This window comes from Muntiacus reevesi, chromosome 2 (genome assembly GCF_963930625.1).
Source record: "Muntiacus reevesi chromosome 2, mMunRee1.1, whole genome shotgun sequence".
NCBI classification, from domain to species: domain Eukaryota; kingdom Metazoa; phylum Chordata; class Mammalia; order Artiodactyla; family Cervidae; genus Muntiacus; species Muntiacus reevesi.
Genome location: NC_089250.1, coordinates 59,455,791 through 59,481,233, shown reverse-complemented (window position 1 = coordinate 59,481,233; position 25,443 = coordinate 59,455,791). Strand labels below are relative to the sequence as shown.

The window sequence follows — 25,443 nt, the reverse complement described above, 5'->3', positions numbered from 1 at the left end:
CCACACTTTCCACGGAGCACCTGAACTGCAGCTCCTCATCTGTTCACAGGACCCTCACGAAGCACCAAGCAGAGCCTGGCACAAAGGAAGTGCTCTGATTTCCAGCAGAGAGCACCCTGTCTGTCGGCTTTCCCCTCCCCGACTCCTCCTCTCCAGGTCACATTGACAGCTCCCAGCCTGGTCCACTTGGCAGTTCAGCACCCATCTAGGAGAAGGCAGAGCCTGGCTGGCTTGGGGAGTGATGGGAGGGAGATCCTAACATCCTATCACTTGCCTGGGGAGCAGGCAATGGGCTGAGACCGCAACAAACACCCACCCGATTCCGTTCTGTCTGCCACCACTACTGAGGCTGAGAAGCCACAGCTGGGGCCACGCAACATGATGTGGCCCAGGAGATGTGGGCAAAAATCTGCTGAGAGGGCTCTGAGAAAGGTTTTGCCTTCCTTGAAGGCTCCGCTGGCATCCTTCCTCCTCCCCCTTCTCACCACTAGCGTGCATGTGCTACCTGAAGCCGGGCTGTCATCTTGCAACAACTATGGGTGAAAGTTCAAGAGAAGCACAGATACGCCTGCTCTGCACCACTGGATCGCCTGCATATGTGACACGGGAGTCCCGGTGACCTGCAGTGAAAGCACTCCCGGTACACAGAGGGGTCGTGCTCACCTGGGCGTGCTTGAAGATGTGCATGATGAAAATGGTAAGGCCCAGGCCGAAGATGTAGGCTGCAAAGCTGGTGTAGAAGTAGGTGTGGGTGTTCTTCTTCAAGCTTCAGCAACGGCATGGGGAGACAGAGGAGGAAGGTGAGACACAAGCACTGCAGAGCCACATGCCCTCTTAGGAGAGGATCTGGGGAGACCCCGGAAGCTGTGTGGGGCTGAGGTTATGGGCTGGGGGGTGTGGAGATAGGCGTGTACTCTGGTTCTGCCCCATCTAAGCGTCTTTGGACCAGTCACTTTCCTTCCCTCAGCCTCAGTTTAATCATCTGCAAAATGGGAATGCCACGTACCATCTCCCCAATGGTTGCTGAACATCAAATGCTATAACCGAGAACAGTGGCTATGAAGCTCAGGTCAGCATAAAAATCACCCAGACAGCATGTTAAAAAATAAAGAATTGTGTGGGAGTTCCCTGGAGGCCTAGCGGTTAGGATTCCAGGCTTTCAACGCCATGGCCTGGGTTCAACCCCTGGTCAGGGAACTGAGATCCCACAAGCTGAGCAGCGTGGTCAAAAAAACAAAAACAAAAACCCTCAAAAACAGAACTGAGTGCTAGGCCTAGTTCCCAGGGAGTCTGATCTAATAGGTATGGGGATCTGCATTTTGGTATTTGTGTGTGTGTGTTTTTGGTATTTTATAACTTTATTTTTGGCTTTTTAAAAATATGTAGTTGATTTATAATATCATGTTAGTTTCAGGTATATAACACTGTGATTCAGATATACATAAATTCTTCAGATTTTCTTCCCTTATAGGTGATTACAAAGTATTAAGTACAGTTTCTTGTGGTAAAGAGTAGGTCCCTGCTGGTTTGGGGCTCATGTTTTGAGGAACACAGATCAGAAACTGTAAAGCTAAGTTCTTACTTTTAAGTGCAGTGGAGCTAACAGTTCAGTAACCCATCATGGATACTAAGAAGATGCTGATTACAAGGATAAAATGCCAGTGGCTTCCTGGGTAATTCACTGAAGATCAGCTTCAGAAGAGCTGACCCACAAGCATCCTGGCATTGCCATCACTTGATGCCCTTTCACAATGCCAGCTCAGGACCTTTGTGTGTGTCCAGCAACATGAAGGAGGAATGAAGGAGGACTGACTCCCTCCCCTTTGCCCTGGCGACTTCTGAGCTGGGAGCCGCAGTCCACTGAGAACAGTCCTGCTATGCAGCCCGGAGTGCAAGAGGGAACAGTGCACAGATTCTGGAACAAGCTCCCAAGGACCTGCAGGACAAGGATTCTTCCTTGGAGGGTGCTGCCAGCTGAACCTGGTTCTCTAGCAAATGGCCTGGAGACTCCTACAGGTTTCTCTCTGTATGACTTCTGAAAACCGAGCGGTAGAGCAGCCAGCACAGATGTGTTTCTACTTAAGAGACCGGTGAGGTCTCTTCCAAAGGCTCCACAGTGGCCCTACCCAAACAACGCAGAGCGACGTGAGCAGGGGCAAAGTTCAGTTCTGCCTGCAGCCTGCATTTCCATGATGCTGGCAATGGGTTTCTCACTACCACTTTCAACATTATTACTGTTTTTGCAACTACTGGACATAAGGAGATTAAGAAACAGTCCATAAACCAGCTCAAAATTAAGCATATACATGCAGAAAGCCTTCCTCTAGGAAGACTGAGCGCCAACTACTGGTGGCAGGCCCAGCTCTGCCCAGGTGCATTCACCCACCTGAAAAGGTGTGACCTTTTCTGAGTTTCAAGTGGTGGCTCAGCTTGGCCCCCTTCCCTCTCCCTTGTACTCACTTTCTACAAGGGAATGAAGAATGTCTGAGGAAGGAGAGGGTGGGGAGCAGCGAGAGCAGCTGGGATATGGTGACCTGACCCGTGGCTGATAAAAGTTGGTGGCAATCAGGACTGCACCTGCTGCCGGATGTCCTGGGAGCCACCGAGGCCAGCTTGTCTCAGCACTCCCTCCACACTGTCCCCATCAGCCCCAGGCAGGAGCGACCACTATCTTCAGGATGAGAAACCTTGCCTGCAAAGGTCAATTTCCTTGCCAAGACCACTGAGAGAGAAAGCACTCTGGGTGCCACCAGGACCTTCTGGGATTCCATCTCAGCCTATGAGTCACACCTTCCCCACCCTCTCCAGGCTCTGGGCACTTAGAACCTCAGAATGTACAACGCAGATAAAATCAGAATTGTTCTGGCTGCTGTTGGGTGGAGGGTCTGGGACCTGAGTTACCCTCTTTGGGCTCCTCCGAACTGAGGAACCCCAGAGAACCTCCTGCTGTGAGGGGAGGGCCTCACTTGTGGAACCTGAGGACTAGAGTTCCTAAGTGGCTTACCTGATGTCGAAACGCAGCAGCAAGGCAATGAAGATTCCTGCGGGGAGAAAACCAGGGTTAGATGGAGCTAGGGAAGAAGCATACAACTGACAACTGGGTCCCCAGCCACAGAGCAATCATCAGGGGACAAGGTGTGGCTGAGACTGCCAACTGCTGGCAGAAATCGTTTCTCTACCCTCAGTCCACCTGGATAGATGGGGGACACTCACTGGAAGAGGCAACAAGTGGCCAACTGTCCCAGGTAGACTGCTTTGGCCTGGGACCACACTGACTAGCACCTCACAGCAGCATTTGCTGTACCACCCTGGGCCCAACCAAACACTTACAGGATGCCTAAACACCAGGTGCTGTAGGCAATACAGTGGGAAGCAAAACCTGGGGGCGGGGTATGCTGATCAAATATTAACAAAGACCAGTGTGAGACTGTAACTGTGAAAGGGTGCTCCTGTGTCATGGGAAGGTCTATCATGGGATGAGACCCAGGCTGGGGGTCGTGGGTGGGGAGGAAAGAGGGCTTTTTTGAGGAAGTGACACTTGCCAGGGAGAGGGAAGAGCATGTGCAAAGGTCTTGAGGAAACAGGGCCCAGGAGGCGTGGCAGGGCAGGCTGCAGCCCAGAGCAGGAGATGCTGGGAGCTGGATCTGCCATGCGGGGCCCCGTGGGGGTGAGAGGAGTTGGGTCTTTATTCTAGGAGTAAGGGGACACTCCTGGAAGTGTTCTAAGTGGGAGGATAACATAAAAGATTTTGAAAAAGACCCCTGTGGCAGTTGTTTGGTTGGTGGGAGAGTGCAGAAGCAGACACTAGGAGGCTCTACAGGAGCTCAGGTGGGGACGGTGAACTCTGTCCACCACTGCACTCCTATTTGCACTCTGAAATCTGGCCCAGTCACCCCAGAAACCTGAGTCCCTGAGACACAGCCACCCAGTCCAGCCTCTGTATGTTGCACACACATGGCCATCACTGTGTCTGTCCTTGACTTGTCTTTGGACTCGGACACAGCAGGGCTGAACCTCATTTGGTTGAGAGAAAGCTCTTAGGAACCAAACATTCTGTGCTGATTAGAAGCACTGACTGGCAACATGTGATTCATTTCAAAGAAGAAAATGATTCCGTCCCCATCGAAGACTCTACAGTTGGGAGCTGGTGGGTGGTGAGAACAGACAAATGCTGCCTTTCTGGAAACAAAACTAGGAATTCAGTGGCCCCTGGCAGCTGAATTCTGCAACTGCTCTTTAACTAATCCGCGGGCCAGAGCTCCCAAGAGCTTCTACTCGTAATACTGCATTTGACCTTAAAATAACACCCCACAACCTATTCTTCCTTCAAGATTATCCCTGAGGCTCTGTGAGGATGCAATAACTCACACCAACTGTGACTGCTGGAAGACTTCCGATACATACAGGGATTTGTGGATACTCAGAGATGTCCTGTGCAGGCCTGGAGCCCAGAAGCACTCAACAAGGAAACTTGGGGAAGTCTGCGGGTGCCTGGGACAGACCCTGCTCTGCAGGGCGAACCAAATCCATTTCTTCATCCCTGATAGAGCTTCTTCCCTGCCTCCCAGCACCACGTGCTATGGGAACATCTGGATTCAAGACCACGGCCCTAGACAAGTCTCTCTCAACCTGTTTCCTCACCAGCAAAATGGAAACACTCTCTACCTCAACAGGCTGCTAAAGGTAGCAAAGACGATACATAAAAAAACACAGCATACTGCTTGGCAAACAACAGGTGCCTGACAAATGATGGCTCCAGGATTATGATCTTACTCCTGTTGTTACTATCATAAAAGTAGTTTTGACAATATCACCTTTCTTTGCAGTCAGATAGACCTGGTCTGAGTCCTGGCCCTCTTGCTGGCTAGTGTGTGAATTGACGTTAAGTCCCTTCACTGCTGAGCCTCAGTTCGCTCACTGGTATGAGAGAAAGCCTCTGCTTCACCACCATACGTATCAGAAAAGGAAAGTGTCACACAGAAGTGCCTGTTCACTCCCACTCACTAGCAGGATGGCTATTACTTCCTACACTGGAAAACAAACTGGCTTTTAATTTGTTCCCAGCTTTCTTCTTTTAAGCAAACACCAGCGGTGCTTCTAACCCTGACTCTGAGTCTCTGTGACTAGGGAATCAGAATGCCATTTGGTGTGCAGCACCCGTCACTGGGCCTAGGCCTTGCAGGCACACAGTGTCCACGTCTCAGCCATTTCAGCTGCCCTGAGAGGCAGCTCAGCTTTGCCCAGAGTTTCTTGACCGGCAGTTTGGGCTGCAGGCCCCCAGGATGTGTGCCCATGCTCGGGCCCATACACAGGGGTCCCTGTGCCCATGTCCACAGGTGTGCTGACTAGCACCCACACATACAATGGACTCAGAGGCCAGGTCGTGTGGTCAAGCAGGTGCAGGCCACTGGTCCCTCTGCTAAAACTGCAGACACGGGAGCACAGCTGTGTGCCCCGTGTCCACACACAGTGCATGCTTTCCCTGGTGTCCTCCCAGCGCTGGGGAAAGGGGGGCCAAGGAGACCGTGGCAGTTCTAGCACACCTGTGTCACCTGTAAACACTGGGAACGGTGTGTGTACGTGCAAGTGTGAGGGGTTCAGATTCCTTTAAGACTGTCATCGAAAAAAAAAAAAAGACTGTCATCGAATGTGCTTATATTTCAGTCTGTCATATACATTTATTTCTGCAGCTCTCGAGTAATATCTGTTCACCCAACCAGAAGCTCCACGAGGGCAGTCTTGCTCACCACTGTCCCTCCAAGGTCCAGCCCACACTGGTGCTCCATGTGTGCTGAGGTGGACCCCCTTTCAGCAAACCCTGGGCAGGTGGTGATGGGGGAATCGCACAGCCTAACCCTTCCTCCTTCCCTCTCCTGGTGAGTGAGGCTGTGTCTCACAGGATGACTCCTTCTCCATGGAATCCCCTTCCACTTTGGCCCCTGCCCTGGCCCCGTCACCTGGAATGACGATGTCTCCGAGTCCCAGCATGGCAAAGTTGTCCGCTTCCAGGCCCTTCTCCAGCAGGTCCTGGGGAAACACCACTGGAGGGGGAGGCAGGGATGTGAGGAGCTGGTGAGAGCCCAGCTCATGTACTCCTAGCCTCCGCCTCTGGTGTATGGAACTCACACACTTGCATTGCTGGGTGGGAGGATGGGAATGGGGAGTCAAGAGAATGCTGATGGGCTGAAGGGTGGTGTGTCCATCTGGAATCACAGCTGGTTAGAGCAGTAAGAATCTAGAATCATCCAGGCTAAAGGTTTAATGCCTTTACTAAGCTGTAACTCACATGTCATACAATTTCAATGCCTTTTAATAGCCAGGACTCTTTGGTTAAATGGGACTGACCCCAAAGCCTAGCATATAATAAATGAAAGGGCCCACATGGTGCTGGCATCTAATAGGCTTTCCGTCTCACCAAAAGTGTGGACAGACCCTTGTTTTGAAGAAGAGCTTGGACCACACATTTTGTGCATCTGTTGATGAGGAGGAGGCTACAAACCTACAAATCCCTTGCTTACAGCCCCTTACTCAGAAATCCTGCTGGCCAGCTTGTTTGGATAAATACAGATTGAGGAAAATGCCTACCTGTATGTCCAGTTATGGCAAGGGGCAGCTGTAACTGGATTTCATCCAGACAGCCTTGGAGCAGAAGTTCACCAGTTATGGTGTGGGCTTCAGGGTCAGACTGTATGGGTCTGAATCCTGGCTCTGCTGTGTGACTTTGGAGTTTACTTAACTACTCTGGGCCTTAACTGTCTCACCTGTAAAATGGGTATAACAACCAAACTGACCCCATAGCCTTGCAGTGAAGATTAGGTTATTTGAACACATTATTAACTTTAACTATTACGTCTTTACTAACCCAGTCCTGCTTCTGTATGAGGCTGTCCTCCCAGGTGATGAATCAAGTGTGGCACAACGCTAAGACAGTCAGGACAAGCTGGTCACCGAATTCCTGACTTCCCTTCAGCTAGGGGTGGTCACATGACCCAGCTCTGGCCAATGGCATGTAGACAGAGGTAAGACGGGTGGGTTCTGGGCCAAGATGGTGCTTCCCCAATGAATCGTACCAAGGTCCTTCCCTGTCCACTTTTTCCTGCCTTGAACACAGTCACAGCTGACTTACAGCTCTCCTTGTCTGATCCTCCTAAACCTGCCATCATTCAATCCTGAGTGGCAGATCTGGAAACCAGGGCCCACAGAGGTGAGGCCTCCCCACTCAGGACACACAGCCAGCACGTATCAGATCTGGGATCCAAATCCAGGCTTTCTGACTTCACTAACTGTCCACTTAACCACTCTGCTGGACTACTCCTAGCAGTAGAGGGCAACAAGCTTTCTCCTCAAGACAAAAACCCCAATTCCAAACACCAGAAACCAGAGGGGACTGTCACTTCCCTGTCCAGAGTCTTCCAATGGCTCATCCACCGCCCACTGGGCAGCAGCTGGGCTCCCTGACATGCCATCTCGGCTTCCTCAAACCTGGCCTCTTTGCTGCTGCTCCCCTGAAGTCACCATACTCCCTCTCTGATTTTCCGCTCCCTCCATGCATTCTTCTGCTTGCAACCCTGGCCTGAAGCTGTTCTCTTTTTCAAATGCCCCTACTGCTCCTTCACGCTTGTGAAACACATATTCATTCTTTGGAACCCAGGAAAGCTTTCCTGACCCGTTGGCTGGGTTCATCCATCACAGTGTGTGAGGCACAGTTGCTCTTCTGGCTTGGCCAGCATCTGTTCTCTTGCTCTGCACGACTGCCCTCACCTTAGACCCTTGGTTCTGGGAGGCTGCCAACTCAAAACACTGCCCCCAAGCACTGGAGAAGGCGGTGACCCTGTCCTCTGTACCACTCCCAGTGGGAGAGCCTAGTTCCTGGGCCTGGAGAGGCCCCATGGGTTCATCCAAGCCAAAGCTGGGAGGAACTTTCCTCTGGGGTCATTGAGCCGCGACCCTGCACAGCATCTAGGAGCAGCCGTGTGACCAGGAGCCTCTCTCCAGCTCACGGAGGGGACCCATGTGCAGCTGTGGAGTCAGACCATGAGGACTGCAGTTGTTGCTTCTCTCAGGGCAGGCTCCACCCTGACTGCCCAACAGTATCCCCCTTCTTCCTTCCATCATGCCCGATGGATTCCGTCCTCCTCTTTGGGTCTCACGATGCCGGAGTGATTCTTGATCAGTCTAAGGCTTAAACTCCAAGTTCATCATGCTTTTCTCATCCCCCCCTGATGAGAAACAATGAACTTGGGCCTGTGACCTAATTCTGGCCTGTGAAATATGAGAGAGGCTGCAGGGAGATTCAGGGAAAAACACCCTCTCTGATGAGAGGGAGACATAAAGTTCCCCTTTTCTGTCCCTAAACTTTCTGAGAATGGTGGGGTGGAGGGCTGAGGTGACCCTGGCTCTTGGCGATGCCACTGATGGTCATAAACCCAACTCTAGATGCTCCGCCACTGGGCTTGTTGCGTGTGAAATGACATTTCCACATTACAGATGTCTGTAGGTGAGGTTTCTAATATTTATAACAATGGATACACTGAAGAACACAACCAGGGAAGTGTGAGGGGAGTGGGGCAGACAACACCTGCTGGTTATGTGTTACAGGGATCCAGGGAGGGGGCTCCAGGTCTTGGTGTGGGGGTGTCCTCTGGAGGCCCCTGCCTGCCCTGCCACAGGCTGTTTCAGACACCGCTCTCTATGACCAGGTGGCCAGAGGATGGCTGTGTGGGAACACAGCTGACAAATCAAAGAGGAGAAGGAAACCAGGCCCTAGAACCGGGGAACTTGGAGAAGGAACAGCTGAGGGAGGGTATTAACTGCATCAGGGACCATGCGGGAATGGGCCACCAGGGTGGGGGCAGACGGGCTCCCCATGGTGGGGTGCTCACTTACATTTTATTGGTGCCTCAAAGGACTTTGCCACTGTCACCATCACATTGGTGCCAAATACCTAAAAGGAGAAGAGTGGAGTCTGGAGGGAAGTGCGGGCAGATGGGAAGGAATGGCTGTGTGTGGCTTCTCAACGAGGGGCTGCCTGCGATGGGCGGGAGAGGGACAGGGAGCCAAGAAGGGCTCCAGAGCAGATGTAAAGTTGAGAGGAGGCGGCCACCGACATGGCCAAATGGACACTTCCTGGGGCTGCTTGTCTGGGCAGCAATGAGGGGCAATTCCAAGGAGTTGGGAAAGGATCTCTGATGCCCTGGCTGGGCTGTCAGGTCAGGGCTCCGTGCTTCCCGAGAGAGGAAGCCCTCCAGCACCACCCCGTCAGGGCTGCCTCTCAGAGCGAGGGTGGCAGGTCCCTGAGCCCAGCGCCGTCTCTGTCCTCAAGGACAGCGTCTTGCTCAACAGCGTCCACTCATCTGCTTTAACCACCCCTGCCTCAGCTGTTCTGAGCCTCAACTCGCTTGCTGGAAAGACAAGGGATAAGCAATCCCCTGCTGGGCTCACTGTGAGGGAGAGAGGGTGGCTGGAAGGCACAGGGCAAAGAAAGGTGAGCTCTCGGCAAGCGGGGATGGGGCTCTGCTCTGTCATCGACTTCACGGCTGAGGGCACTACCCCAGGAAGGACCTGAGCTGGGCCTTACTTGTAGGTCAAGTGGCTGCCCTCCACTGGACCTCCTGCGCATCCCTGCCCGACTCACCCAGAAGATGTCGTAGATGAAGAGCCCGCCCAGCAAGATGCAGCCAGTGCTGACGTTGTTCAGGTGCAGGAGTTCTACCCCGTTAAGGGAGAAGGCCAGGCCGAAGAGGTTGTTGGCAATCCAGTGCTGGGGGAAGGCGAGAGTGAGGCCACCTCACCGGTCACCACCTTGTCCCTCCAGCGCTCCACCACCCCCCTGCAACTGCCTGGGCCCTGGCTACTCACCTTCCTCAACAGGTACCAGACGCCAACGATGCTGCTCAGGCCCAGGCACACCAGGTCCTTGGTGTCAAACTCATAATTGATGATCTCTGGGCAGAGAGGCCGGGTAAGTCCACTCCCCGGGGCGGGGCTGCCCCTCCCACCTGTCAGCCCCTGGACGGAGGAGGGCATGGCTGTGGGCTCCGTCAGAGACCCACAGGCTGGGGGTGCTCACTGGAGCCCTCCCCAACCCCAGACCCTCCAATTTCCTAGAGGACGGAACGGAGGCCCAGAGACAACCCAGACTTGATGCAGGGTCAGTGGGAGGTGGTCCATGGTGCTGGAAGCCCATGCTCTGCACTAGCAGCTGGGCGGCCTCAGGGGAGGCAGCTCCCTCTCCGAGTTTGTTTCTTCATCTGTAACAAGGGGATCATGGGGCTTCCCTGGTGGTCCCCAGGGGTTAAGACGCCACCCTTCCATTGCAGGGGGCGTGGGCTTGATCCCTGGTTGGGGAAGTTCCATATGCCAAGAGGTGCGACCAAAAAAATAAACACAAAACAAAAAAATTGGGGTCACAGCACTTCCCTGATAGGACTGCCATGGGGAGCAAGTGAGGTGGTCCTTACAAAGCACTCAGCACAGAGCCGGCATACAGGGGGTGCTCAACTAATGCTGACTGCACTGAGCCCAAGGCCCTTGCAAGGTCCCAGTTCATTCAGGAATCTTTCTACTCTGCCGCCAAAGGAGTCAAGAAGGTTGCTGGTAGCCCTGTGTCACCAGTAGAGGAGGAAGCAGGTGAGAGAGGGAGGCCTGGAGAAGTGGCAGGTGGGAGGCCCCGAGGCTGTTCTGTTGGGGAGCCTGTGGCAGACACCCTGATGTTAGACCCCTTCTCCATCACCTCCGAGTGTCCTAATGAGGAAGCCCAGAGAGGTGGTGGAGCGTGCCCAGGGTCACAGAGCACAGGCTTTCCTTTCAGATTCCAGACTGCAGTGGACTGCTGGTTGGCCCCAACCGTTGTTCTCCTCTCTGTGGTAACAATACCCTGATGATTTTCAACTGGAAACGAGGCTGCCTAGCTCTCAGCCACATTTTCCAGCTTCCCTTGCAGCTAAATGGGCCTGCGGAACAGTTGCCTCTACGTCCTTTGAGACAGCCTGCGAAGCAATGGTATGCTAGCCTGGGCCCGTTGATCTGAGTGCGGCAGAGCACAAGACGGGTGAAAACCTCCACGTCACTGACTGGACACAGATGCCTACAGATGCACAAAGGAATCATATAAAATCGCTGCTCTCCAGGGACAAGGCAGAATGTGCACATCCCCATCAAGTGTGACATTCACAAGCTCAGACATGTACACAAGAGAGAAACACCTTCCACCTGTCCAAGCTGTTGATAATCCTGTTACAGCAGTTGAACCCACACCCTAACTAACTCACAGGACCCAGGCTTTCCCCAATTTCCTGTGGCTTTCATTTTTTTCAAGAGCCGTGGAACCCCCTTTTCAAATCTTAGCTAGGGAAGTAATCACACTACAAACAGACATGATAAAAATAGCTTCAGGAGCCAACTGTTTACCGTTTACTGAGCCAGGCGCTGTGCTGAATGCTTTCCACTCATCACTTACTCACAGTCCTAACAACATGCTTATAAGGGAGGTACTACATTATGATGTGCATTTTACAGATGAAAAAACAAAATAAAACCAAAAAAGCCCAACAAAACCACCCAGAGCTTAGAGAGATAACAGTGTGCACTCAGCAGCAGAGTGGGGATGACATCCCAGAGCCCGCCTTGCCCATCACTTGCTGTACCGGGGAATCCCAGTATCGGAGAGACAGAGGGGAGGGGCGGGGAGCGGGAAGACACCCAAGGTACGGCCAAGGCAGGGGATGGCGGCAGCACTGACCTTCCTTGTTCTCCCCAGAGCCCTGTGTGAACAGCAGCTGGTATTGTCGGTTTGGGAAGTTGGCTGGAAAAAACTTATTCATGAAAGGGCTGAAAGGAAAGACAAAGCAGGTTGGCAAACAGAGCCCCTGTGGGGGTCCCACAATCCCAGACATCTGTTTACAAGCTGTTATCTCCCAACAACCTCACAGCTGCCCTGAGAGGTAGGTGTTATTGTGCCCATCGTAGAGATGTGAAAACAGAGGCCCTCAGAGGGCAAGCGACTGCCCAGGGTTACATGGGAAGTCAGTATCTTGAGCTGAGACCTGAACCTAGGTCTCTCTGATTCCGGCTTCCATGCAGCCTCTTAGTTATCATCCAAAAACACAAAAGAGGCAGACTTTCACATAAAACAGTTTTTAGGAGAGCAATGGATTCCAAAATCTGGTTTATCCACAACCTGTATGAGAGTCCCCTGTCAAGAATGCATATTCTGGCTTAAGCCTGCATAGGGTAAGTCCTTACTCTTCAAGGAGACCCACTGAGTCTAGGCAGACAGCAGAGCTGAATTAAGGGACCGACTAGTAGCCCGATGAGATCTGACTCCTTAACAATGAGAATGCCTGGGTCCATGTTGCTGAGGAGGCTGGAAGGCCTGCAGCTGAGAGGCCCATTAACCACAAATGGCCCTAGATAAACCACATCCTCCTTGCCAGCTCCCTGCCCAGCCAGAGGCAGTGGACCCAGCCTGGTCCACAGTAAAGCCATGATGCACAAACTGTGGGCAGACTCATAAGGGAAATGAGATGCGTAGCCGTCTCTCCTGGGCTCAAAGCAGAGAGGTAGATGGTGAGGTGGCGTGAGTTTTGTTGTTGATTCTAGAAGCAAAAAGGTAAACCCTCTGTTCCAATTTCTCAGAAGTCTGTTTATTTCAAACACAATCCAGGTGTGTGCAGTGTGACAAATCAAAGCTGCAGTGTTCCTTTGCATTCTGAAGGTACTGGAGACTTCCCATTAAAATGGCTATCTAATTACTCTGTCACAGGTAGCCTCTTGTGTGTGTCCTTGGAACTCAGTGACTCTGAGACCCTTTGGACTGTCGCCCCAGGCTCCCCTGCCCATGGGATTTTTCAGGCAAGAATACTGGAGTGGGTTGCCACTTCCTTCCCCAAGGGATCTTCCTGACTCAGGGATTAACCCCCCCCCCCAAAAAAAAACCCTTATAAGTGTCTGAAACTACCTTAATATGTCTTTTAAACCCTGCAAAAATCTAGCACACTTAAGCAGTTAGTAGACCCGAAGCAAGCCTGAGTTGACTAGGAAGTATACTGTATTCTTCTTGAGGGGATTTGTTTTGACCATTTCCTTTAATTATCAGTTTCCCAGAACACTTAGAGATGTTGGCAAGCAGCAATTCCTTCTAGATGATTCCTTAACTATTATATAAACTGTGCCAACACAGACAAAGCGGAAACAGTATAAGCTGAATTACTGTCACCTCTTATTTGAGTAATAACCATGGTGTCAGCTTCATAATACAAATAAAAGGAATTAAACATGGGAAGAAAAAAGAATGCATATTCCTGGATTCCCTTCCAGATCTATTAAGTCAGATGACCTGATGGTCACCCCACTCCACGATTTTCCAGGCCTGGGATTTTTACAAACTCAGCTGGACTTGATGAGTGAGATGAATCACAGCCCCTTGGGTGAGCGGGCTCACATTCACTCCTTCCACAGGGCCTGTTTGTGGCTCAGGATGGGCTTGGCCTCATCTCTGGAAGCATTCTGATTACTCAGCATGGTTTACTTCCTGGCCTGGCAGGGAGCAGAGACTTTCTTTTCTGGATCGCCTTCAGAGCAGGAACAGAAAACCAGGGCTTTTGGCTCAGCCTGGGTCTGGATACTAAGCAGTATCGTGGAGTAGACACAAACCGGGGTGGCCCAGCCCTGACACCTGCTCTGCCACGTGAGGCCCTGGGCTCACTTCAGTGGGTCAGTCTCTCTGCTGAATATGGGGATAATACCACCTGATTCAAAGAGCTGCTGTGAAAGTAGGCGAGAAGGAGAGGGAGAAGTTTAGCTCAGCGCTAGATCCTCAACAGGGGTCATAAGAACTCAAAGTCTATCACTGTAGGTGGTTGACCTTGAAAGCATTCAGTAACACCAGATCAGACTGATGACTTATGAAGCAGGCAAATCCACAATGGTGCTCCCAGCTACAGGAAAATGGACCCAGGCCAAAGGGTACCCAGCGCACAGTAAAGGCAGGGAAAAGGGAGCTCTCTAAGACCCTGGAGCTTGGAGGAAGAAAATGTGGATGAAGAACTATCTCTGGGCCTTAGTTTCCACTTGACACACAGCCAATCCCTCCCCGTCTACAGAGCTGTGGCATGAATGACAAGGCTTTGTCATTATGCAGACACGACTGATACAAGATGCAATTGGGAGTGGGTTTCCACAAACAGGCTCTTGAGCAGCTGGGAGGCAGCAGCTGGGAGGGATGAGGATGGAAGCCACTTTCAGCTCAGTTCGCTGAATCACGTTTCAGGAGTATGAAGCCAGAGGGTGTGTGGAGAGGCAGAGAGAAGGCCGGAGGAGCTAAGCCCTTCACTCCAGCCTGGCGTGCACCTCAGGAGCCCGACCAGCAGAGGGCAAGGGGTTGAGAGCATGGATTCTGGAGCCAGGTTTCCTGGATTCAAATCCTGGCCCTGCCATTGAGCTGTGTGACCTTGGCAAAGTTACTTAACTGTTCTCTGCAACTGTCTCCTCATTTGGAACACTGTAACAATACCTTTCTCATTGGATCATTAAGAGGATTGATTACCTGAATGCTTGGCACCCTATAAGCTTAACTGCAGCTTCAACTCTAAGTATGACGTCTCTAGACAGATGTCTTTGTTATCCCAAGAAGAGGGGCTGCTGGATAACACGAGGCAAGAGACAAGCAGCCTGGCTGGTGTGAGCCTGCCTTAAGGGGAGGGATCCTGAGAGGCAGCTGGTAAATGCTTGTTGAACACCTCTGAATGCAGGTTTTTGTAGAAGGCAGAGACTCACTCCTTCCAGCCCTCGAAGGCTCACGTCAAGCCTAAAGGTCACTGCTTTCTGCTGGGAAACCACATCCTACTGCCCTTCTCCCCTGGGGGTGAAGGCAAAGGGCAAACTGCTGAGTGGCCTCTCCCTCCTGGGGTTGCAGATCGTGGTCTTAAGGACCTTTCTCTGTAAAGGTCAGCTGGGTAGGATATGAGCTCAGAGGTGGTAAAAATAAGCTGCACAGTTCCCTTGGCAGGAAGGGTACTGGCACAGGCTTGAGTCTTGGTCGCTGCAGAGGGTGAAGCCAGGCTGTGGGTCCTCGCTTCACTGTGACACCCCAGGCTGTGGTTCCTTCCCTGGGAGGCTCACGGCAGCTGGGGAAGAGGAAGGAATCCCACAAATGCCCCCACCTGGACTCCGTTGCTTGGGGCTCAGCCCCTATAGCCTCTCAGCAGACAGACCCCTCCTATGCCGGTCCTCAGGAAACCACAGGCCCATCAGAGAGAGCGCGCCCGGGCCCCATCTTTAAGCTTTCTCTTCTCCTTCATTTTTGCCAAAACTACAAAAAATACCTGGTTGCACAGTTAGACCTGTGCTCAAAACCACTCTGCTCCTGAAAGCTGTGACGCTCTCTCAGCCTCAGTTTTCCTGTCTTGAACCTGCAGTCCTTGTTTGGATCCTGAGGAAGGTCTGACTATGTCTGGGGATACATACAAACAAGCAGCCAAAATTTTAACGATACTGTAGACTTCTCGGAGAAAATACTTAAGAAAACTCCATTCAAAGGAAGGTAAATTTAATTCTCAGATCAACTATCTAAAGAGCATGATTAAATTATGCCCTCCCCCTTTTCTGCGAAAATTATTTTTATCTGATTCAGTTCTTTTCCCTGTACATTTTATAGTAAGGCTTTCTTTCATCCCATTCATCCCAGTTTTTTCAGTCTGGATCAATTTCTTTTTCAGAGGATAGCTTGGACCCTGAATGGTGAGTACCCCTTATGCCCATGGCCAGTCATCATTTTCACAAGGCCTCATCTTCCCAAGTCACACTGTGTGCTCTAAATCGTCTCAAGAAAATGAGTCACTGACAGATTTTACCACGTGCAGTTGTAGTGGCTTTAGTTCTATTTTCTGCTAATAATTTCTATCAATAAAAATTATGAATTGGTTAAAAGATAGACAACTCTTTCTTGGTTAATCCATGAGAAATTTTGGACAATGTTTCTCGGTTACTGTCCTAAAAGGAAAATAGGAAGATCTAGGGTGTCAAAATGACACAGGTTCAAAATACCCTGCTGGGCAGGTGGCTGGTGATCTCTCTTGTAGGGCTGTTGAGATAAAGTGAAATAATCAACTCCTCAGCACCTGGTCAAACAAAATATATTTGGTTCTTTCATGCTAAGGCAGTGGTTGGGCTGTGGTAAGGACTCTCACAGATGCTGTGGGGGTGGGATGCGCTAGAACTGGGGGGCTCCTAACCAGCATGGGATTCCCTGGTAAGTCAGCTGGTAAAGAATCCACCTGCAATGCAGCAGAGCCTGGTCCGATTCCTGGGTTGGGAAGATCTGGAGAAGGGATAGGCTACCCACTGCAGTATTCTTGGGCTTCCTGGTGCTCAGACAGTAAAGAACCCACCTGCAATGCGGGATCAAACCTGGGTTTGATCCCTGGGTTAGGAAGATCCTCTGGAGAAGGGCACAGCAACCCATTCCAGTATTCTTTCCTGGAGAATCCCCATGGACAGATGAGCCTGGTGGGCTACAGCCAGGGGTCGCAGAGTTGGACACAACTGAGTTACTGGCACAACCAGCATGGGAAATGACCTTCCTCACCTTGTCCACCAGGAGAGGAGAGGTCTGTTCATCGAGGAAGGGTGACTAGGTCTGCCACTATCTTGCTGGGCTCGTCAGTCAGGATCTTCAGAAGGACTGGGGGGGTTGGGGGTGGAGTGTGGCCCTAGAACACGGCCTTGTGGGTGAAGGTGGGTGAAGTTGAAGACAACACTGACCTCAGTCCCATGTGGCTGTGTGACTCGAGCCAGCTGCTCTCACCCTCGGTGGGCTCTGGACATACCCTCTTGCTCTGGGCATGTCACAGACATGCTCACTTGAACGTTCCCACGCCCCTCCAAGGAGCTACTCCCCGTATCTCCATTTTATAGGTGAAGAAACTGATGCTCAGAGAGCTTGAGTAACTTGAGCCTTGGTTCCAGGTCTGACTGCCTCTTGGGCCCACATTCTTGACTCCCAGGTCCTGCCTCAAGGAACCAGGCCAAACTCCAACTCCCAGGGCTTCCCTGAGGATCCTGCTCTTCCTCTCTGACTGCTCTGGGAAGGTCCTGACTGCACCTACAATATGCACAGACCTTCTGGCTCCTGGCCTGCCCTCTCCCTCCTACACCCTCATTCGGGGTTCCTACCCTTCAGGGCTGCGTTCAAGTTGCGTTCCTGCCTTCCAGGAACTTTTCCTGGTCTGCTGACCACCTCCGTGGTTGTCAGCCTGAGGCTGTACCTCTTCAAGGGGCCAGATGGAAGCAGGCTGGGGTGATTGTGCAGTCACAGCCAGGGGCTGGGCTGGGGGCACCACTCCCATTGGGTAAGTGCCCCACCCGAGGACTCCCGGCTTAGTTCCTTTATCCCCACTGAACAGACACAGCACGTGATGATCTGAGCAGGGTGGCAGTGAAGAGGATGGGCTCTGCGGCCACAGAAACTCAGATTTGAATCTTTGCTCTGCTGCTTATCAGCTGTGTCATCCTAGCAAATTTCTTAACGTCTCTGAGCTTCAGTTTCTGAATGTGTCATAGGATTAAAAGCAACAGATTACAGTGATAACAACAATGGCTAATAGCTACTGAACATACTGAGTGTCAGATACTGTCCTAAAAGTTTCTACATGACCGATGAGAAAGGTATGATCATTTTCCTTCACATTCAGGTGAGGAAATTGAGGACAGAGAGATTAAGTAACCTGCCCAAAGTCACAGGGCTATTAAGTGGCAGAGTCTGGATTCCAAGTCAGGTAGTCAAATTCCAGAGCCTGTGCTCCTAACTGCTCTCAATACTGCCTTGCTCTCTTAGGAGGTGAGACCACAAGAAGCCAGCTTCACGCGTGCGCAGCAGCCACGACACCCAGCAGGTGGCACCGGCATCACTCATCTCAGTACTGTGACAACTACCACGACATTACTGTTCACAGATAATTTTCCCAACAACCGTGGTGGCGAACACCCACCGGACCGTCTTATCCTTCCTTGGAAAAAAACCGTGGCCCAGAGAGGCTCTGGTTCTCATGCAGGGTCACCCACAGTATAACACGGGGGAAAAGTTCCCTTGGGTTTTTACAGCCAGGATTCAAACCTGGCTCTGAATGACGCCAAAGGTCACGTTCTCATCCGAGACCCTGTACTGGCTCTTGAGAAAGCTGCTTCAAAGGTCGCAGAGATGCCTTCTGACCTGATGGTGTGGGACAGGGCCAGGATTCCCAGCACGAAGAAATACATGGACAGCAAGAGGTTGATGTACTCCTGGGAGAATATCTGAGGCAGAGATACAAAGAGAAACAGGACGTCAGGGTTGTCGGAGGCTATGAGGAAACCAGACTCCCTGCTTTTCTTCTGGAGATGGTCTCCCCACTCTGGAGTTGGGGAACAGTGTCAAGAAGAATCTCAAATGGTACTGGGAAGTGTGGGGGCTTCCAGTTTCTCTGGCAATGGGAAAAAGGGAAGCACCCTCAAGCCCTCAGATATGCCTCCCCAAGTGGTCGCTAAGAGTCGGACACAACTGAGCGACTGAACTGAACTGACTGAAGGAGCCTGCAGGTCTGCCCTTGGTGGTTCCACTTGGAGACAGGGAACGGGGGGGGGGGGGGCGGGGGTGTGTGTGTGTGTCTGTGTTTATGTGTGTCTGTGTGTGTGTGTGTGTGTGTGTGGCAGTCACAGGGGAGGGGAGCCTGATGTTCAAAGTCCCAAGAGAGCCGTTTGAACCCCAGAACAAACTCTTCCAAGCTTCCTCCTCTCTGCTCAAAAGCTGAGGGAGCCTGTGGGTGGCCACCCAGTTATGAGTTATCTGCACCCTGCTCACTCTCCATCCTCTCCTGGGCCACCTCTCCCACAATGCTGCCTGAAGCTCTGACTCCTGACAGATGCTTTAGGGTCTTATTTTGGGTGAACCTGAGGAACGTTCTCTCTCACAGGGCTCCAGAGCCAGTGGTCACATGTTGTTAACTCTGGACTTTGGGAAGGCTGCGCTATATGGCTCCACGGTCACAGTATCGTATCGTCTTTTGTTATTGTGAGGCCCTCTTACTGGGGGGGAAATAATGTGCTGCGGGGTGGAACACGGGGCCACTGACCACTCTCAAACGAGGCTGTTCTTGGATCTGTTTAAACGCCTGTCTGATCACCTTGCTCCCCTGCTTAACACCTCTCAGCAGCTTCCCTGCTCGAGTCCACATCCTCTCCTTGGCTTCTCATGTCCTCGTGGTGACCACCGCGGGCCTCCGTGGCTGCAGCTCGCACCACACTGGCCTTGGTGTGGTATGTTCCCACCTGTGGGCGGCCCAGGCACGTGCCCCTCTGTCTGGGAAGCTCTCTTCTCCTCACTTGGGCTTCTGAGCAGCTTTCCTCGACATGACCTTCATTAATTCAGCTCATGTTTACCGTCTGCTACGTGCCGCACACCGTGCTCAGCATTGGAATAGACAGAAAAGCCCCTGCTCTCACAGAGTTCAGGCGCCAGAGAGGGAGAATCTCAAAAGAGATGAACGTGCAACACACCGTCAGGTGGAGATGGATGCTAAGAAAAGCACAGCAGTGCGAGCAGAGTGGGGTGGGACTGTCATTCAGGGGGCCCAGGAAAGCCTCCGACGCTTCACTTAGGAGCAGACCTGAAGGAAGTACGGGAGCGGCTGTGAGCATGTCTGCGGGAAGAGCCCTGGAGGCAGAGGGAAGGGTGGGTGCACAGGTCCTGAGGGGGCCTTGTGTTCCCGTGTGCGGGGAGCAGTGAGGGTCTGTAGGCCTGGAGCTGAGCGAGGAAGGAGAGCGTCAGGAGACGAGGCTGGGATGGTAGGAGGGAGACGGAACCTGCAGAGCTGTGAACAAGGCTTTAGCTTCGTCTGGGTAAGACGCGCTGGTGAGGCAGGGCTGAGGGCGAGGCTGTGACCTGGTCTGATGGCCTGAGAGGATCTCTCTGCAGCGGTGTGGAAGGCACACCCCACAGGGCCGAGGTCCGAGGTGACAGCCCAGCCAGGAGGGCACTGCGTGTGGGAGGATGGAAGACATGACGAGAGGGGTCAGACTCCAGATCTCTGGGCTAGAGAAGCAGGATGTGCCCAGGGCTGCGGGCTGTGGAGGGGAGGGCATGTCTAGGGTCCCCGGCTGAGCAGCGAGGCAGGTAAGGGGCTGCTGTCTGAGGTGGCGGCTTGGGCAGGGGCAGGTCCTTGCGAGCTGTTCTGGCGCTACAAGCCTTGACTCCACAGCGCTTCCCAAGGCTCTCACCGCATGTTTATCTACTGATTGCTAGACTGGTGTCTGTCTCCACCACTTCAAGCTCCTAGGGGGCAGGGGTGGGCCAGCTGCTTTCCCCACTGCAGTGTCCCGCACCCAGCACAGCACCCGGCGTGAGTTCTCAACAGAGACTTGTAGACGGACTGAACAGGCCACAGGGCGAACGCTCCTACCGGCACAGGCATGTGGGCCGAGTTAACTCGCAAGGATGTGCTACCCCCTCACACAGTGCTCTTTTAACAAGGGCCCGGGGAAAAAACTTCCTTTTGCTCATGTCTCTGAGCTTCTGGTCAGCTTGACTGTGTGGACTACGAATTGTGCGCCAATTCTGAACTTGTGCTTCGGCTGCTGGAAAGTCAGGGCTATACCCGTGTCAGGGGCACTTCTGGCAGGAGTACAAGTCTGCAGAGTCTAGAGCATAGGGTCTGGGTAGGGTCCTCACCCAAAGCTTCCTTGCTTTCTACTATTTTATCCTTTTTTCTCCTTTACCTCAATTTCTTCCTTTATTTTCCTTATGCTATTGGATTTAATTTTCGTAAGCTGCCTCAAAGCAATCAGGTTTAAATGAGGTGCAATAAGGCAAATTTTATGATCTTGAGAAATGCAACAAACTCCGGTGCCCTAACCAGGAGAGGAGGAAAGGGGCCGAAGGAGAGAGTGAGAGCCACTGTTATGCAAACCACATCCAGTGGTCAGCCTGGAGTTTGGGAAGAAACTGGTGCCTGTGTTATCCAGGCAGCTGCCTTTCAGAAATCACAACATGACACTCTGGTGACTCGGCGGGGATGGACACTGTGTCCTCTGGCACAAGGCAGGCTGGGGCTTACCTGCCTGGAGAGGAGGACAAGCTGAGCAACAGGTGTCTGGAGCCTTAAATAAAAATGTTCATACCCTCTGCTGCCAGGAATTTCTTTCTGGGGAATCGAGTGTAAGGAATCAATCCTAAATACTGAAAATATTAGATGGTCCCGAGGCAAAGGCCTGGGTGTGTATTCCTAGCACTTAGTACAGTAGAGACTTGAGAAATAGCTGCCAAAAGCCAAGTCGGATGCACCGTGCTCATGTACACGGAGTCACGGAGAGACGGCAAGGGTACAGGGGAGAAGGGAAAGGAACACGGTGCTCCGTATGGAGACGAGACTCTCTCCAAAGACACACAGATACACCCAGACCATACATCTTTGAAAAAGACACATGTCCAAGGACACAAATGCATGAGGGCAGGTGCGTCTGGTGAAGGGAAGTGAAGGTGGAAAATGGAGATGGGTGTCAGGGGTGAAGAAAACAAGGCGGGCGGCCTGGCGTGGCTGATGGCGGTGTGCTGTGAACTGAAGCAAGTGAGAAATCCACCTCTTCTCCCGAGGTCCGGGAAGAAAGGAAAAAAACAGTGAACACCTAATGTTATCCGATGCCTTCTTACTAACAAGAGTAAAAATCATAACTACGTTTTCTGCGTGAAGCGAGGGGGGTGCTGTCAGCCAGCCGTGGCGTACCTGCCTGGGAGGGATATTCTGAAATCATTAAAAGGGGTGGTTCTGATCCAATAACGAGGGACGATGGAACGGGAAGCAGGCGTTTTTGACTCACCCACAGACTGGTAAAAGTAAAGGATTTTGATGCTGCTCGGGGTAGGTGGGAGCACAGGGAAGCCAGCACACTTGTAACCGTCAGAGGGCACGTAAACTGGTAAAATCAGAGGGATGTGGCACCATTTGTTCTGATTACCACATGGAGATGCTGTGTGAGCTGGCAGCCCTACTGCAGATACACCCGACAACATGTGACCGTGCCGAGAGGCGCCCGCAACGATGCCCACGGCTGCAGGGCTGGGGCTTCCCACCGCTGGATGCCCCCTCAGGGTGCATCCGCGAAACAGAACCACAAGCAGCTGTTACAGAGAACGAGGCAGATCTGACGGTGCTCAGACAAAAATATCTCCCTGGTAAGAACTGTATGTTTGATGTATATATAGTTGTTTGAAAATTTTTACATAATTGTAGATCTATGCATAATGGAGTAACTCATAAGAAACTATGCTGGGGAGAGTATTATGGTTTACTTGCATCTTCTCTTAAATTGAAAAAAAAATTTTTTTTAAACTACATACATGTATTTTTATAATGTAAATGAAAAGGGATCCTTAAGGAAGGACTTTCCTCGTGGTCCAATGGCTAGGACTTTGCACTTCCACTGCAGGGAGCACAGGTTCAATCCCTGGTCAGGGAACTAGAACCATGCACAGGCCATGAAGGGTAGCAAAGAAAAAAAAAGTTACCCCTGAAAAATTTTCAATGACCAGGAAAAAAGGGCCTGTACTGTGTTATTTTTAAAAAGAAGTTATAAAATGACTATAATTACGTTAAAAATATGCTTATGAAGAGTCTGAAAGGAGATATGCCAAGGTGTTAATGGTGATGACCTGTATATTTTTCTCCTCAGTTTTCTGCATAACTTACTTTTGCCATCAGAAAACAGTACACGTTCTTCTAAGATAAAAAGTTTGCGAGTTTGCGGTACATGAGAAAATGCTTATGAGGTTATCAATGTGAAGTGAGGGAAGCAGCTGCAGGACTGAGCACGCCACGTGGTCACAGCTACGGGGGACCATGCAGAGGAAGGACACACCTCCAAAGGGGCTCTGTGACTGTCTCTGGCAGGGGGGGTTTGGATGGCTGCTGTTTTCCCCTTTTTACTTTTCTGTGCTTTCCAGGTTTTCAACACTGAGCCTGTGTAACTTTTATTGGGAAAATAAACCTCGATAGATTAAAAAAAAAAAAAGAAAAGCAATTAGTATAGTAGAGGTATGTCCGAGACACAGCTATACCCCACCCCAACATGGAGAGTACAATGAAATCAAAACAGAACAGAACAGAAAGCTCCACGGAGAAGGGAACTAAAGACTGGTGGGAAGGAGCCCCCCGGCATCACAGCAGGGAAGTGGGTCGAGGGGTGAATTGTTATTACTTTTCTTGCTCTTTATTTTCTAGAAATGAACATGCATGTCTCCTGTGATGGGAAAAACAGAACAAAATAAAATAAAGTTATTTAAACCAAATGACACACCAGGTGACAGAGGACTTACTTTGAAAAAGAGGTAGAGTCCCAAGAGGGTGCAGCTGGCGATGATGGGGAAGCGGGCAGCGTCCCGACTGGTGATGGTCTCGGGCATGTCCGAGGCGTTCTAGATGAAAGAAAGGCCACGCTGAGAGAGGGGACTGGTTCTGGCCTCCAAGGGTTGGAAGCTGGTGGGAACCCGGTGCCACAACAGCTCATTCATCTCCCCACTTTCTGCCTGGTCACGGAGGTGCCTCAGGGGTCCCCATGTTTTCCCAACACAAGGCTTTGCTAGTGCTGTTCCCTCTGCCACGGCTACTGTCTATCCACCCTGGGGCAGGATGCTCTGATCCCACTGACTTGCTATTGAAGAGACTGGGACCCCGACAGGGACAGTCCCGGGAAGACCCAGTGCATGTGTGGCAGAGGCAGTGGGTACCTAACAACTGGAAGAGAAAACAGTGGACACTGGTGACAGGAGAGCAGTCCTAGGCCTCATGAGGACAACTTCCAGTTTTCTTACAGGTTAGCTGAGGAGTAAATATGGTCAATCTTTTATCCAGTAGGTAGTGAATATTATAAGTGGAAATAGACCAACAACAAACCAAAACTAACAATGGCTAAAACTGAGCATTGGGAAGACAACAACTGCAAGGAGAAGCAAATCTTGATGAAACTCAAACTCAAGAAGTATGACTGGGAAAATGAATCTGGTCAGAGTACAAGCCACAATTAAACTCACAATGGCAGATAAAAGAGTGAGCAGGAATGGGATCTGGGTATAGAGCTGACAGAGGATAAATATCTACATGAAACAACTGCGTGCAAGCAAAATCACTTCAGTACTATTAAAATGGAAAAAAAAATGGAAAATGGAATTAACAGTACAACACAGAAAGTTAAATCAGCTCCATGGAATTCATGACAAAAAGAGTTTCTAATGAAAATCTATATTGGTGTAATTCTGGCTGTTGTTTAGTCGTTCAGCCGTGTTTGACTCTGCATCCCCATGAACTGTAGCCCAGCAGGCTCCTCTGACATGGGATTTTCCAGGCAAGAATTCTGAAGTGTGTTGCCATTTCCTTCTCCAATAATTCTGGTTTAAATTCATATTAAAAAAATTTTAAATATAAATCTAAAAGTCAAAAGCTTTCAGGACCATGAGGCTCTCCATCCACTTCTGTGCTCACAGTCCACAAGGACCCAGCGACCGTCCCTGCATGACGATGCACCTGGAGTGACTGCTCTAACAATGACTTGCTGGGTGACTCAGGCAGATCGTGCGCTCTCTGAGTCTCAGTTCACTCATCTGTCAAACAGAACAACGCTATCTATAGCTTTACTTACCTCTAAAAGGGCCAAGAGGCTTAAATCAAATGAGATGTCAAAGAACCTGGCAAACTAAAGTACTGTGGCTGTAAGGAGCTGTGATTATCAGGGAGGGGCAAGTGGAGAGGCCCTAAGCCAAACTCCAATACAGCCGGGGCTGTATTCAGAGGGAGATCCTCCCCTCTGAAAGGACCAGGTAGCTGTGTGAGTCACTCTCTGGCAGCTCCGCTAGGAGCAGATGAGCAATAATGACACGGAGAAGCAGGCCCATCTTCCTTCCTTCCTCCCAGCCCTTGGTTTCTGCATTTGGCAGTACTGTGCAGTAGGGTGTGGATAAGTTCACGGCCCTTTCGGTGGACCGCCACAGAGTCACTGCATTTCTGTGTAGCAGCAGGGTGGGCACAAAATTAAATGACCTTAAAGTGTTCACAGAAGGGTCAGCCAAGACCTTGACACGTAAACAGAATATCCCCGCGTAGCGTGACCCGTGGTAGAACTGCCGCCATACGTGGCATGAGTACCCAGTGGTGGAGGGAGGGCTCTGACGTCAGCGGGCCCAGCCCCACTGCCAGCTCTGCTTCTCAGCGGTGGGACCTTGGGCAAGTTATTTTCTTTCTCAGAGCCTCAATTTCCTCAGCTGTAAAATGGGTTGCCAGGATTCAATGATTTTTGCATTGGAAGTACTTGGTGTTGTGCCTTGAGCTTCCCACCACTTGTACAAATTGCATTATTATTATGTACAAAGGAGTCACACGAAAGTGGACAGGACACTACTTCTGCAAGGAAGCAGGGAGTGTCAGG

The 25,443-nt window shown here is 51.3% G+C and overlaps 1 protein-coding gene across 4 annotated transcripts in view; it reads right to left on the bottom strand.

Moving 5' to 3' along the window:
• HM13 (histocompatibility minor 13) overlaps positions 1 to 25,443 on the bottom strand; it is a 38,278-nt gene that overhangs the window by 6,935 nt on the left and 5,900 nt on the right. For 3 of the 4 annotated variants that reach the window (XM_065921782.1, XM_065921780.1, XM_065921779.1), the window contains exons 2-10: positions 23,342 to 23,440; positions 18,209 to 18,291; positions 11,741 to 11,829; positions 9,859 to 9,944; positions 9,635 to 9,760; positions 8,887 to 8,944; positions 5,958 to 6,041; positions 3,005 to 3,041; positions 664 to 766 (exon numbers count right to left, since the gene is read on the bottom strand). In XM_065921782.1, the coding sequence (XP_065777854.1) occupies positions 664 to 766; positions 3,005 to 3,041; positions 5,958 to 6,041; positions 8,887 to 8,944; positions 9,635 to 9,760; positions 9,859 to 9,944; positions 11,741 to 11,829; positions 18,209 to 18,291; positions 23,342 to 23,440 (765 nt within the window). The remainder of the gene's footprint in view (positions 1 to 663; positions 767 to 3,004; positions 3,042 to 5,957; positions 6,042 to 8,886; positions 8,945 to 9,634; positions 9,761 to 9,858; positions 9,945 to 11,740; positions 11,830 to 18,208; positions 18,292 to 23,341; positions 23,441 to 25,443) is intronic. The other variant, XM_065921781.1, reaches the window with a different exon arrangement.